The sequence below is a fragment of the Bombina bombina genome, chromosome 4 (assembly GCF_027579735.1).
Source record: "Bombina bombina isolate aBomBom1 chromosome 4, aBomBom1.pri, whole genome shotgun sequence".
Lineage (NCBI taxonomy): Eukaryota > Metazoa > Chordata > Amphibia > Anura > Bombinatoridae > Bombina > Bombina bombina.
The window spans coordinates 1,167,857,695-1,167,872,468 of NC_069502.1; the positions used below are offsets into that span (position 1 = coordinate 1,167,857,695).

At 38.1% G+C, this 14,774-nt stretch overlaps 1 protein-coding gene across 1 annotated transcript in view; it reads left to right on the forward strand.

The window, feature by feature from the left end:
• The window catches only part of GALNT14 (polypeptide N-acetylgalactosaminyltransferase 14), a 1,042,958-nt gene that overhangs the window by 658,775 nt on the left and 369,409 nt on the right, over positions 1–14,774 (forward strand). The window contains exon 5 of the mRNA XM_053712800.1: positions 14,447–14,512. Within this exon, the coding sequence (XP_053568775.1) occupies positions 14,447–14,512 (66 nt within the window). The remainder of the gene's footprint in view (positions 1–14,446; positions 14,513–14,774) is intronic.

The following is a 14,774-nucleotide window of genomic DNA, read 5'->3' on the forward strand; positions in this document are numbered from 1 at the left end:
TGAAGCTCTCCGTCCTCATGTTCTGCAAATTGTGACGCAGTGTCTGACATGGCCCTAATATTATCAGCGCACTCTGTTCTCACCCCAGAGTGATCACGCTTACCTCTTAGTTCTGGTAATTTAGCCAAAACTTCAGTCATAACAGTAGCCATATCCTGTAATGTGATTTGTAATGGCCGCCCAGATGTACTCGGCGCTACAATATCACGCACCTCCCGAGCGGGAGATGCAGGTACTGACACGTGAGGCGAGTTAGTCGGCATAACTCTCCCCTCGTTGTTTGGTGAAATATGTTCAATTTGTACAGATTGACTTTTATTTAAAGTAGCATCAATACAGTTAGTACATAAATTTCTATTGGGCTCCACTTTGGCTTTAGCACATATAGCACAGATATCTTCCTCTGAATCAGACATGTTTAACACACTAGCAAATAAACTAGCAACTTGGAAATACTTTTCAAGTAATTTACTATAATATGAAAACGTACTGTGCCTATAAGAAGCACAGAAAAAGTTATGACAGTTGAAAATTAATAAACTGAAAAGTTATAGCATCAAATCTTTGTAAAAAACACAATTTTAGCAAAGGATTGCTCCCATTAGCAAAGGATAACTAACCCTGATAGCAGAAAAAAAAAAAAAAAAAAATACAGAAATAAACGTTTTTTTATCACAGTCAACTACAATCTCACAGCTCTGCTGTGAGTGATTACCTCCCTCAAAACAAGTTTTGAAGAAGCCTGAGTTCTGTAGAGATGAACCGGATCATGCAGGGAAGACAATAAACTTCTGACTGAATTTTTTGATGCGTAGCAAAAGCACCAAAAAAGGTCCCTCCCCCTCACACATAACAGTGAGAGAGATCAGTAAACTGTCATAAATTAAATAAAACGACTGCCAAGTGGAAAAAAATAGTGCCCAAAACATTTTTTCACCCAGTACCTCAGAAAATTAAACGATTTTACATGCCAGCAAAAAACGTTTAACATTAATAAATTGAGTGTTATTAAAAAGCCTGTTGCTAGTCCCTGCAAATTAGGCTAAAGTCTTATGCATACAGTATAATTCCAGTGAAGTGCCATTCCCCAGAATACTGAAGTGTAAAATATACATACATGACAGCCTGATACCAGTTGCTGCTACTGCATTTAAGGCTGAGTTTACATTATATCGGTATGGCAGAATTTTCTCATCAATTCCATTGTCAGAAAATAATAAGCTGCTACATACCTCTTTGCAGATTAATCTGCCCGCTGTCCCCTGATCTGAAGTTTACCTCTCCTCAGATGGCCGAGAAACAGCAATATGATCTTAACTACTCCGGCTAAAATCATAGAAAAACTCAGGTAGATTCTTCTTCAAATTCTACCAGAGAAGGAATAACACACTCCGGTGCTATTATAAAATAACAAACTTTTGATTGAAGGTATGAAACTAAGTATAATCACCACAGTCCTCTCACACATCCTATCTATTCGTTGGGTGCAAGAGAATGACTGGTAATGGCAGTTAGGGGAGGAGCTATATAGCAGCTCTGCTGGGTGAATCCTCTTGCACTTCCTGTTGGGGAGGAGTTAATATCCCATAAGTAATGGATGATCCGTGGACTGGATACACTTAACAAGAGAAATTAGGTTTTATGTCCCTTTAACTGTGTGCTATAGCTTTTATATCTATGCCTAATTGGGCAGGCAAATGAGACAGGCTCAACATATTCAAATGTTTTTTCAAAGGTTATGTCCATGGACTGCAAAATGATTCAAGCAGACAATTTGCTTAAGGGGACACTAAAGTCAAAATTAAGCTTTCACTATTCAGAAAGAGCATGCAATTTTCCAATTTACTTCCATTATCAAATTTTGCACAGTTTTTATATGCACACTTTATGGGGCACCAGCTTCTACTGAGCATGTGCACAATTTCATATTGTATATGTATACCCGTCTGTGATTTGCTGATGGCTGTCACATGATGCAGGGGGCCAGCAATTGGGGAAAAAAACATTTGTTAGAAAACTAACTGCTGCTTATTTGAAATTCAGAGTAGATGTTATTACATTCTCTTTTTAAAATGCACTTGTTAATTATGCAATTCTACTGTGTTTAATGGTACTTTAACCACTTATTTGCCCATGATGAGGCATACTTGTCATAAACATCTTTGCTGTTGTGCGGGTGCCAACTACAGTTTCATCATCTAGGGGGTCCCACTTCTGATCCTGGAGACCCCCACACTGCAAATGAGGAAAGAATATATTTATGCAAACTAAATATTTTCTAAAAATGCTTGGTCTGCTGAAAAAAACGAGGCATAACTTGAATGGCTATCTCACAGAAAGAAAATAAAAATGTATGTTAAAATGCAATGAGGGCTAAAAACACCTGTAGCACTAGGGTGTACAAATGTCCTAGCAGCAAAAGGGTTAATTGCTGATTTAGTAGTTTACATTGTCTTTTGAAACCATCTGATTAGGTGTAAGCAGGTAATGCACATGCATTTGTTTTCTACTCAGTTGGGATTGCAGAAATGTATCAGTGGTTGTTCTTTTTAATTAATTTATGTATTTATTTATTCTGTGTTCATTTTAATTAAAACTTCTAGGATTTTGGTTCTCTTGCTCTAACTCTTTTTGATTTAAGACTTAAACGACGTTAGGGTTTTAGAAGAATTTAGTTACTACAAAGCCATAAACTAGACCAGTTCCAAGATATTAAATTCTTCGGAATTTTGTGTCGCTATACAAGTAAATGATAATAATAATATTATTGGGATCAGCTCAATAGGTACTCTAAGCGGGGGATGGACTATCTAGTGGTAACCCCATTTCACACTAGCTCTACAAAAAATTCTAGGCATGGTGCACTCCTTGTTCGTCTTTCATATTCTTCTCTCTTCCTCCTTTTCTTTTCTTTCTTTGTACTCTTACTGAATCCACTACCTCCTTCACTTTGTTCTTTTTTTGTATCCTTTTAGCTTTACACACTTATCTTTTGATGTAGGCCGGAAGATGATATTCTTGTATTGTTTTGAATTGACCCCCTAATTAGGTACTAAGCTCTTACATGAAACAAAACAGACACCACAACTTCTTTGGGTTATAAAGGCTGCAGCTTGTTTATTCAACAAATATAACACAACAAATGAATAACAACATAATAAATAACAGTCAAATGAAATGAATCACCCATGGTGCTTGCATAGTTAACACTCCATGTCTCTATTCTATCCAACCCATTCTCAAACTCTCTTAGACCTCTCCTGACTCCACAGGAGGTACCCAGATACCTTCCACCATCCAAAAGGCAAACAATCCGCAATAAGCTGCGATAAATAACAATCACCCCCTTATTCCACTCACTTGCCCTGCTTTGGGGTCAAATGCCCCTCCCAAATATTCATTTTTAGAGGGCATGTTTAAATGGCTGAGCTTTCCCTTTATGAAGCACTCTTGGTTTTATTATTGTTAATTTTATTAAGATTAATCAGTTTGGTTCCCTACTCATGATTCATGTAACCTACAATTATTTTTGTTATGCTTCATGTTATATGTAAATTTCTCAATAAAAAAAAGACTATTAAATAAAAAAAGAATATGAATAGCTTGCTGGTAAGATTTCTGTAACTAAAAAGGAGTTTAAGTTTATCACATACAATCAGGATATATAATAGAAGCTGAAAATACTTTAGAAAGACATAAAACACTTTCGGCTAGATTAACGCCTAGATTTAGAGTTTGGCGTTAGCCGTCAAAACCAGCGTTAGAGGCTCCTAACGCTGGTTTTGGGCTACCGCTGGTATTTAGAGTCTTGTAGGTAAGGGTCTAACGCTCACTTTCCAGCCGCAAATTTTCCATACCGCAGATCCCCCTACGCCATTTGCGTATCCTATCTTTTCAATGGGATCTTTCTAACGCTGGTATTTAGAGTCGTGGCTGAAGTGAACGTTAGAAATCTACTGACAAAACTCCAGCCGCAGAAAAAAGTCAGGAGTTAAGAGCTTTATGGGCTAACGCCGGTTCATAAAGCTCTTAACTACTGTGCTCTAAAGTACACTAACACCCATAAACTACCTATGTACCCCTAAACCGAGGCCCCTCCACATTGCCGCCACCCTATTAACATTTTTTAACCCCTAATCTGCCGACCGCACACCGCTGCCACCTACGTTATACCTATGAACCCCTAATCTGCTGCCCCTAACACCGCCGACCCCTATATTATATTTATTAACCCCTAATCTGCTGCCCCCAACGTCGCCTCCACCTACCTACAATTATTAACCCCTAATCTGCCGACCGGACCTCACCGCCACTATAATAAATGTAATAACCCCTAATCCGCCTCACTCCCGCCTCAATAACTCTATAATAAATAGTATTAACCTCTAATCTGCCCTCCGTAACATCGCTGACACCTAGCTTCAAGTATTAACCCCTAATCTGCCGACCGGACCTCACCGCTACTCTATTAAATGTATTAACCCCTAAAGCTAAGTCTAACCTTAACCCTAACACCCCCCTTAATTAAATATAATTTAAATCTAACGAAATAAATTAACTCTTATTAAATAAATTATTCCTATTTAAAGCTAAATACTTACCTGTAAAATAAACCCTAATATAACTACAATATAAATTATAATTATATTGTAGCTATTTTAGGATTAATATTTATTTTACAGGCAACTTTGTAATTATTTTAACCAGGTACAATAGCTATTAAATAGTTAATAACTATTTAATAGCTACCTAGTTAAAATAATTACAAAATTACCTGTAAAATAAATCCTAACCTAAGTTACAATTAAACCTAACCCTACACTATCAATAAATTAATTAAATAAAATACCTACAATTATCTACAATTAAACCTAACACTACACTATCAATAAATTAATTAAATACAAATACCTACAAATAAATACAATTAAATAAACTAACTAAAGTACAAAAAATAAAAAAGAACTAAGTTACAAAACATAAAAAAATATTTACAAACATTAGAAAAATATTACAACAATTTTAAGCTAATTACACCTACTCTAAGCCCCCTAATAAAATAACAGACTCCCAAAATAAAAAAATGCCCTTCCCTATTCTAAAATTAAAATAGAAAAGCTCTTTTACCTTACCAGCCCTTAAAAGGGCCCTTTGCGGGGCATGCCCCAAAGAATTCTGCTCTTTTGCCTGTAAAAAAAACCCCATACAATATCCCCCCCCAACATTACAACCCACCACCCACATACCCCTAATCTAACCCAAACCCCCCTTAAATAAACCTAACACTAAGCCCCTGAAGATCTCCCTACCTTGTCTTCACCACACCAGGTTCACCGATCGGTCCAGAAGAGCCTCCGAAGTCTTCATCCAAGCCCAAGCGGGGGCTGAAGAGTGACATCCATCCTCTGGCTGAAGTCTTGATCCAAGCGTCGGCTGAAGAATTCCATCTTCGGGCAGAAGTCTTCATCCTATCCGGGCAGAAGAGTAGATCCGGACCGGCAAACATCTTCATCCAAGCCGCATCTTCTATGTCCTTCCATCCGATGACGAGCGGCTCCATCTTCAAGACCTCCAGCGCAGATCCTTTAAGGGACGTCATCCAAGATGGCGTCCCTCGAATTCTGATTGGCTGATAGGATTATATCAGCCAATCGGAATTAAGGTAGGAACATTCTGATTGGCTGATGGAATCAGCCAATCAGATTCAAGTTCAATCTGATTGGCTGATTGGATCAGCCAATCAGATTGAGCTCGCATTCTATTGACTGATCGGAACAGCCTAACATAACTCAGCCTAGAGGAATCTTCAAGGGAGAAAACACGCGCTGTAGCACAGGGGCGGGTGACAGGAGAGGGAATAGACCAGGAGAGAAAAAAAAAAAAAAAGAAAAATACACGTAACCATAGACCATAAAACATATAACAACTTCACTATTGTTACCTAAAGTGAACTTCATACTAACCCATTATTGGGAATCTTGATGAATGTATTAACCTACTTCCTATCTAAACAATATCCTAGACAGATTCTATAGGGTATCTATATAGGTTTTAACTTCTGAGACATCTTCAAAAGAGTGTCTGGTGCCTTGATCTTCCACTATAATTCTTGCCGGATAAATCATTCGAGCCTTTAAACCTTTATTTATTAATAGCTTACAGTATGGAGCCATTGCTCTTCTCTTAGAAGAGGTCTGGGAAGAAAAATCTTGGAACATTAAGATCCTACGATTCCCAAATAACGGGGGATCAGATGATTTAAACAACTTCAACAGTTCCACTTTGTCTTGATAGTTTAAAAGTTTAAACAAGCAAACTCTATTTTTTACGACTCCCTCCGCAAAGGATTTCTTAGGGCCCAATCTATGTGCCCGTTCAATCATAAGCGGTAATTGCTGAGAGGACATCCCTAGAGCAAGGGGTAAAGTAGTAGAGGTAAATTTTAATAGATCTTCATATTCTGGCAATTCGGGGAGGCCAGCTAATCTAATATTGTTGCGCCTTGAGCGATCTTCAAGATTCTCCAGGCGCAGCTGCATATTTTTAATTTTAGACTCCTGTTTCTTTGTTACTTCCAAAAGTGTATGGGTTTGATCTTCTACATCAGAGATTCTAGTCTCTGCCTCTGTTAGTCTGGCTGAAAATTGTCTCACTTCTGACGATAGTGTAACTAGCTCTGACGAGATGGACCCTAATTCTCTTTTAATAACTTCGAATTGGGGGGAGAATATAGCTGAAATTTTTTATTTCAATTCTTGCAGGTCAAGGGAGCTCTTGCTAGTCTCCATTGAACTATCAAGACTGGTATCTATTGTTTTATTAATATTTTTTTTATCTTTCGCTTTCGCAGGCATTATGGGTGAATTGGCTTTCACCTGAGTGATATATTTTTCCATAAAAAGTGGTGCAAAAATTACAAAAACAAAAACTAACCAAAGCCAGGGAAAGCCTGGCAAAACAATACGTGATTTATACAATCTATAGATATTGATATATCTATGTGAGACAACCCCTTTCCTTTGACCTTTTTCTTTTTTTTTTTTTTTCTTTTTTTTTCTAAGTTCCTCTTAGTGTCCTCTGTATAATAACACACTCCAATAAATATAAAGTGAAAAGAAAAAAAAAAAAAGGCCTGCGAAATACCTGACCCTTATAACCAGTCAGAGATAGTTCTAGGATCTTTATCTCTCTGATCCTGTTTGACAAAAAATATCAGAGTTTACAAGGTATTAAAAAAGAGCATACAAAAACTAACCAATCTTTTCCTTATAAAAGTGATGTGTTGTAGCTATCTATAAATTCAACACATCACCATCCTAACAAAATTCGCTATATAACGATTAGCTAAACACTCCCCACACCCCCATTCAGAATATGTATATAGGTTATATATCATTGCCAACTACCTTCCTTATAACTAGAGACACGTATAGTGTTGCACATATAGCTGTGAATAACATCCCCTAGGAAAAAAAAAAAAAATCTTGCAGCAAAGAAAACTCTATATACATATAGACACTTATTCAAAATAATGCATAACACTAGTACCACAGACCGTGTCTATGCGTATCTCCTTGGTTCTTCAGATATACTCTTTACACAAGAGAAACGCAGGAACTAAAAAGGTCCTTAGGCAGATATAACACAGTCACAAGGAGAAGCTTCTAAGAACAGATTTGTTTGCAATTGTACACTGTCCAGGAGAGCAATATGATCAAGAATTGTCCTCTATGAACTGTAAAGGTAATTTCTCCAGGGCCTTTTCTGTAATAGCGGTACAAGATACAAAAAAAAGAGCAACAGGCTGCAGACAAAATCCAGGAGAATATGTCACAAAGCTAATTTGCCCATCTACTATAGCAGTTCTTACGATGAGAAAATAGAGAATATCAATTCATAGCCTCTAGCTTCTGAGGACCAGCTTACAATTCACAGAGTTCGGCGTGAAAACAACTAAGTATATATCATAACACTCACATGCATCGCCGTGACTACCTGATACTGGGAACTGCGGGAGCCTTTAAAGGTGATTCCTTTGAAGATATTATCCCGGCCACTCACTTTTCCTCATGTGTATGCTGGAACGTTGGTTTTTGCGCGACTACAGCGCACTGAAGAAAGGCTCCTAGTAAGCGGCCACGTGTTTCACCACGCCTCAATATCCTATTGGTCAAATCAGGGGGCTCGTCCCCACCGACCACCACAATTGGTCAACAGTTCCTCACTGTATCCATCCGCCTCAGCTGTCTGCGGGGTCTGGGAACCTAGTGCAGATCTCCAACACAGATGAAACAAGCAACAGGTAACGATGCCCTAGGAGGTCATATCACTCCACAACGGGCACAAAGCTCTCACACCCCACTCACTATCCATCACATCCTGGGGGGCTTTTCTTCTCCTACGCGCTTAGTGGCGTTCGGGTTTGGGTAACCAGGCATCAGCAGAAGTCAAATGAGATAGTCTTTATCATAAGAAGTTTTTACCCTTACTGGCTCACCGGGAAATTTGTCACCGATATAGTGAAGTTGCGGCTCTGTCACATGAGCCGGTATTATAGCACCGGGGGTTGATCTGCGTGGGCCTGGAAAGTATAGCCCGTCTCCCTAGGGTGCAGTCAGCACCAACAACGAGAGCAACCGCAGGTGGGATTTACCGAAAGAGGCTGTCTGTGCACTTCCTTACACGCCAACCTCAGCGTGTACTCTGCTCCGGACAGCTCCTCCCACTGAAAACACACCCCCCTCACATCCACCTTCAATATGGAGCCGCTTGTCACCGCTTGGAAGAAGATGGTTGCCGGTCCGGATCTACTCTTCTGCCCGGATAGCATGAAGACTTTTTGGAGCCTCTTCTGGACCTCTTCAGCCGCCGCTTGATAGAAGACTTCAGCCGGATGATGGATCTCCAGTCCCCGATTGGGCTTGGATCAAGACTTCGGAGCCTGGAGCGATCGGTGATACCTGGCATGGTGAAGACAAGGTAGGAAGATCTTCAGGGGCTTGGTGTTAGGTTTATTTAAGGTGGGTTTGGGTTAGATTAGGGGTATGTGGGTGGTGGGTTGTAATGTTGGGGGGGTATTGTATGGGTTTTTTTACAGGCAAAAGAGCTGAATTCTTTGGGGTATGCCCCGCAAAGGGCCCTTTTAAGGGCTGGTAAGGTAAAAGAGCTTTTCTATTTTAATTTTAGAATAGGGTAGGGCATTTTTTTATTTTGGGGTGCTTTGTAATTTTATTAGGGGGCTTAGAGTAGGTGTAATTAACTTAAAATTGTTGTAATATTTTTATTAGGTTTGTAATTAATTTTTTTATTTTTTGTAACTTAGCTTTTTTTATTTTTTGTACTTTAGTTAGTTTATTTAATTGTATTTATTTGTAGGTATTTTATTTAATTTATTTATTGATAGTGTAGTGTTAGGTTTATTTGTAGATAATTGTAGGTATTTTATTTAATTAATTTATTGATAGTGTAGTGTTAGGTTTAATTGTAGATAATTGTAGGTATTTTATTTAATTATTTTAATGATAGTGTAGTGTTAGGTTTAATTGTAACTTAGGTTAGGATTTATTTTACAGGTAATTTTGTAATTATTTTAACTAGGTAGCTATTAAATAGTTATTAACTATTTAATAGCTATTGTACCTGGTTAAAATAATTACAAAGTTGCCTGTAAAATAAATATTAATCCTAAAATAGCTACAATATAATTATAATTTATATTGTAGCTATATTAGGGTTTATTTTACAGGTAAGTATTTAGCTTTAAATAGGAATCATTTATTTAATAAGAGTTAATTTATTTAGTTAGATTTAAATTATATTTAACTTAGGGGGGTGTTAGGGTTAAGGTTAGACTTAGCTTTAGGGGTTAATAAATTTATTAGAGTAGCGGTGAGTCCCGATCGGCAGATTAGGGGTTAATACTTGAAGTTAGGTGTCGGCGATGTTAGGGAGGGCAGATTAGGGGTTAATACTATTTATTATAGGGTTATTGAGGCGGGAGTGAGGCGGATTAGGGGTTAATAACTTTATTATACTAGCGGTGAGGTCCGGTCAGCAGATTAGGGGTTAATAAGTGTAGGTAGGTAGCGGCGACGTTGGGGGCGGCAGATTAGGGGTTAATAAATATAATATAGGGGTCGGCGGTGTTAGGGGCAGCAGATTAGGGGTACATAGGGATAACGTAGGTTGCGGCGGTGTACGGAGCGGCAGATTAGGAGTTAAAAAATATATGCAGGGGTCAGCGATAGCGGGGGCGGCAGATTAGGGGTTAATAAGGTGCAGGCATAGGAAGTATTTCCCCATAGAAAACAATGGGGCTGCGTTAGGAGCTGAACGCTGCTTTTTTGCAGGTGTTGGGTTTTTTTTCAGCTCAAACTGCCCCATTGTTTCCTATGGGGGAATCATGCACGAGCACGTTTTTGAAGCTGGCCGCGTCCGTAAGCACCGCTGGTATTGAGAGTTGCAGTGGTGGTAAATATGCTATACGCTCCCTTTTTGGAGCCTAACGCAGCCCTTCTGTGAACTCTAAATACCAGCGGTATTTAAAAGGTGCGGGGGCAAAAAAGCCAGTGTTAGATACGCGGGTCATTACCGACAAAACTCTAAATCTAGACGTAAGAGTTTTGCGTTATGAGTGAAAAAGCAGCGTTATGGCTCTTTTTCACTACCGCTGCTATTACGAGTCTCATAGGTATAGCTGTACCGCACACTTTTTTGACCGTCACGCAACGTAACTACCGCACTTTTTAAAAAGTCCTTTTTCAATGGGACTTCCACAGCGCCGGTATTACGAGTTTGCCTGTTCCGGCCAAAAATTGAGCGGTACATCCCATAACTACAAGATCCGTACCGTAAACTGAAAGTCAGTAGTTATGGGTTTTACGCTACAAAGCTGTAACATAAAACTCATAACTAAAGTGCTACAAAGTACACTAACACCCATAAACTACCTATTAACCCCTAAACTGAGGCCCTCCCACATTGCAAACACTAAAATAAATTTATTAACCCCTAATCTGCCGCTCCAGACATCTGCCACTATAATAAATATATTAACCCCTAAACCACTGCACTCCTGCATCGTAAACACTAGTTAAATATCATTAACCCCTAATCTGCTGTCCCCAATGTCGCCGCCACTATACTAAAGTTATTAACCCCTAAACCTCTGGCCTCCCACATCACTAACACTAAATAAATATATTAACCCCTAACCCTAAGTCTAACCCTAACACCCATAACTTTAATATAATTAAAATAAATCTAAATAAAACCTACTATTGTAGCTATCTTAGGTTTTATTTTTATTTCACAGCTAATTTTGTATTTATTTTAACTAGGTAGAATAGTTAGTAAATAGTTATTAACTATTTACTAGCTACCTAGTTTAAATAAATACAAAATTACCTGTAAAATAAAACCTAACCTAAGTTACACGAACACCTAACATCACACTAAAATTAAATAAATTACATTAAATACAATTAAATAAATTAAAAAAAACACTAAATTACACTAAATAAAAAAGAAATTATCAAATATTTAAACTAATTACACCTAATCTAATAGCCCTATCAAAATAAAAAAGCCCCTACAAAATAAAATAAAAAACTAGCCTACACTAAACTGCCAATAGCCCTTAAAAGGGCCTTTTGCGGGGCATTGCCCCAAAGAAATCAGCTCTTTCACCTGTAAAAAAAATACAAACAAGCCCCCAACAATAAAACCCACCACCCACACAACCAACCGCCCCCAAAAAAAACCTACCTAAAAAACCTAAGCTCCCCATTGCCCTGAAAAGGGTATTTGAATGGGCATTGCCCTTAAAAGGGCATTTAGCTCTTTTACATTGCCCAAAGTCCCTAATCTAAAAATAAAACCCACCCAATAAACCATTAAAAAAACCTAACACTAACCCCTGAAGATCCACTTACAGTTTTTGAAGAAATGACATCCATCCTCAACAAAGCCGGGAGAAGTCTTCATCCAAGATGCAAGAAGTCCTCAGTGAAGCCAGGAGAAGTCTTCATCCAAGTGGCAAGAAGTCGTCCTCCAGGCAGGCAGAAGACTTCATCCAACGGCATCTTCTATCTTCATCCTTCTGACGCGGAGCGGCTCCATCTTCAAGACATCCGGCGGGGAGCATCCTCTTATTTCGATTCCTCTTGAAGAATGAAGGTTACTTTAAATAACTTTATCCAAGATGGCGTCCCTTGAATTCCAATTGGCTGATAGATTTCTATCAGCCAATCGGAATTAAAGGCTAAAAAATCCTATTGGCTGATGCAATCAGCCAATAGGATTGAGCTCGCATTCTATTAGCTGATTGGAACAGCCAATAGAATGCGAGCTCAATCCTATTGGCTGATTGCATCAGCCAATAGGATTTTTTAACCTTTAATTCCAATTGGCTGATAGAATTCTATCAGCCAATCGGAATTCAAGGGACACCATCTTGAATGACGTCATTTAAAGGAACCTTCATTCTTCAAGAGGAATCGAAAGAAGAGGATGCTCCGTGCCAGATGTCTTGAAGATGGAGCTGCTCCGCGTCGGTAGGATGAAGATAGAACATTCCGTCTGGATGAAGACTTCTGCCCGCCTGGAGGATGACTTCTTGCCGCTTGGATGAAGACTTCTCCCGGCTTCATTGAGGACTTCTGCCCACTTGCCTATGCAAATGCCCTTTTCAGGGAAATGGGGAGCTTAGGTTTTTTAGATAGGATTTTATTTGGGGGGTTTGGTTGTGTGGGTGGTGGGTTTTACTGTTGGGGGTTGTTTGTATTTTTTTTACAGGTAAAAGAGCTGTTTTTTTGGGGCAATGCCCTGCAGTTTAGTTTAGGCTAGGGTTTTTTTTTTATTTTGGGGGGCTTTTTATTTTGATAGGGCTATTAGATTAGGTGTAATTAGTTTAAATATTTGATAATTTCTTTTTTATTTTGTGTAATTTAGTGTTTATTTTTTTTGTAATTTAGTTAATTGTATTTAATTAATGTAATTTATTTAATTTTAGTGTAATGTTAGGTGTTAGTGTGAGGCAGGTTAGGTTTTATTTTACAGGTAAATTTGTATTTATTTTAACTAGATAGCTAGTAAATAGTTAATAACTATTTACTAACTAGTCTATACCTAGTTAAAATAAATACAAACTTAGCTGTGAAATAAAAATAAAACCTAAGATAGCTACAATGTAACTATTGGTTATATTGTAGCTAGCTTAGGGTTTATTTTATAGGTAAGTATTTAGTTTTAAATAGGAATTATTTAGTTAATAATAGTAATTTTTATTTAGATTTATTTTAATTATTTTAAAGTTTGGGGTGTTAGGGTTAGGGTTAGACTTAGGTTTAGGGGTTAATATATTTATTTAGTGTTAGTGGTGTAGAAGGCCAGAGGTTTAGGGGTTAATAACTTTAGTATAGTGGCGGCGGCGACGTTGGGGGATGGCAGATTAGGGGTTAATAAGTGTAGGTAGGTTGGTCGGCGATGTCGGGGCGGCAGATTAGGGGTTAATAAGTGTAACGTAGGTGTCGGAGATGTTGGGGGCAGAAGATTAGGGGTGTTTAGACTCTGGGTTTATGTTAGGGTGTTAGGTGTAAACATAAATTTTCTTTCCCAATGGGAATCAATGGGGCTGCATTACGGAGCTTTACGCTCCTTTATTGCAGGTGTTAGGCTTTTTTTTAGCCGACTCTCCCCATTGATGTCTATCGGGAAATCGTGCCGAGCACGTAAAACCAGCTCAAAGCAGCACTGGTATTTGTGTGCGGTATGGATCTCAACGCTGCCATATTGACTGCTAACGCCGGGTTTTTGCAAACCTGTAATAACAGAGCTATTAAAGGTGAATGGTGGCAATAACTTGCAAGTTATTACCGAGTCGCTCATAACGCAAAACTCGTAATCTGGCCGTTTGTAAGTACATTACTTTTTTGTACTCTTGCATTAAAGTAACTTACCAGCCAAGTGTTAATTTTTTTGTGAATACACCAACATTATTGTTTGTTGCAAATGTCATCTTGTTAACAATCCAATCATTGTTTTGCAATATGTTATCAATGCTGCTCCCACTAGTTAGGAACAGCTATGTGCCAGGGTTTGTCTAGTGAAGTCTGTTGCCTGCCATTTGTCTATGCACAAATAATAATATGTTATGCTACAATCTCACTATGCTTAATATCCACTTACAATAAAATAAAGCAGCAATATCTTGTACATGCTGTGTTGCTGCTTTCTGAGCTATCAAAGGGTTAATAATGCATCTTGTTTTCCACCTTTTTGTGAAATGTGCCTTAATAGAGTATCTGCCTGATTTTATTATATTAGGCTAGAAATTTCAATTAGCTATGACCTAAATTCATTATTCACATTATATTTTATATAACCCAAATGCAGAAAATTAATTTCTATTTATAAATCTCTTCTTTTTTTTTTTTTTTTTTGACAGCTGATGACTGCCGGCTACTCTGCAAGCTACCCAAAGTGAAATGCTTACGCAATGACCGGAGGGAAGGTAGGGGCTTATCGGTAAATACATCACAGCCAAACATAGCCATAGCCAGAGGAAAGCAAGATCAGATTTGTAGTTGAAGCATGCAGGAATATCTATACTGGGAAATGCAGATAAGCTCCCAGACATTCTTTTTGATTGAAAAGACAGAATTGTGAACATTTTATTCTGTTTTTTTCCCCTACAAGATGTTAAAAAGTTCAAAAGTCCTTGATAACCCCAATGTGAACTACTGATATGTAAAGTAATAATGCTAGTAGTAATA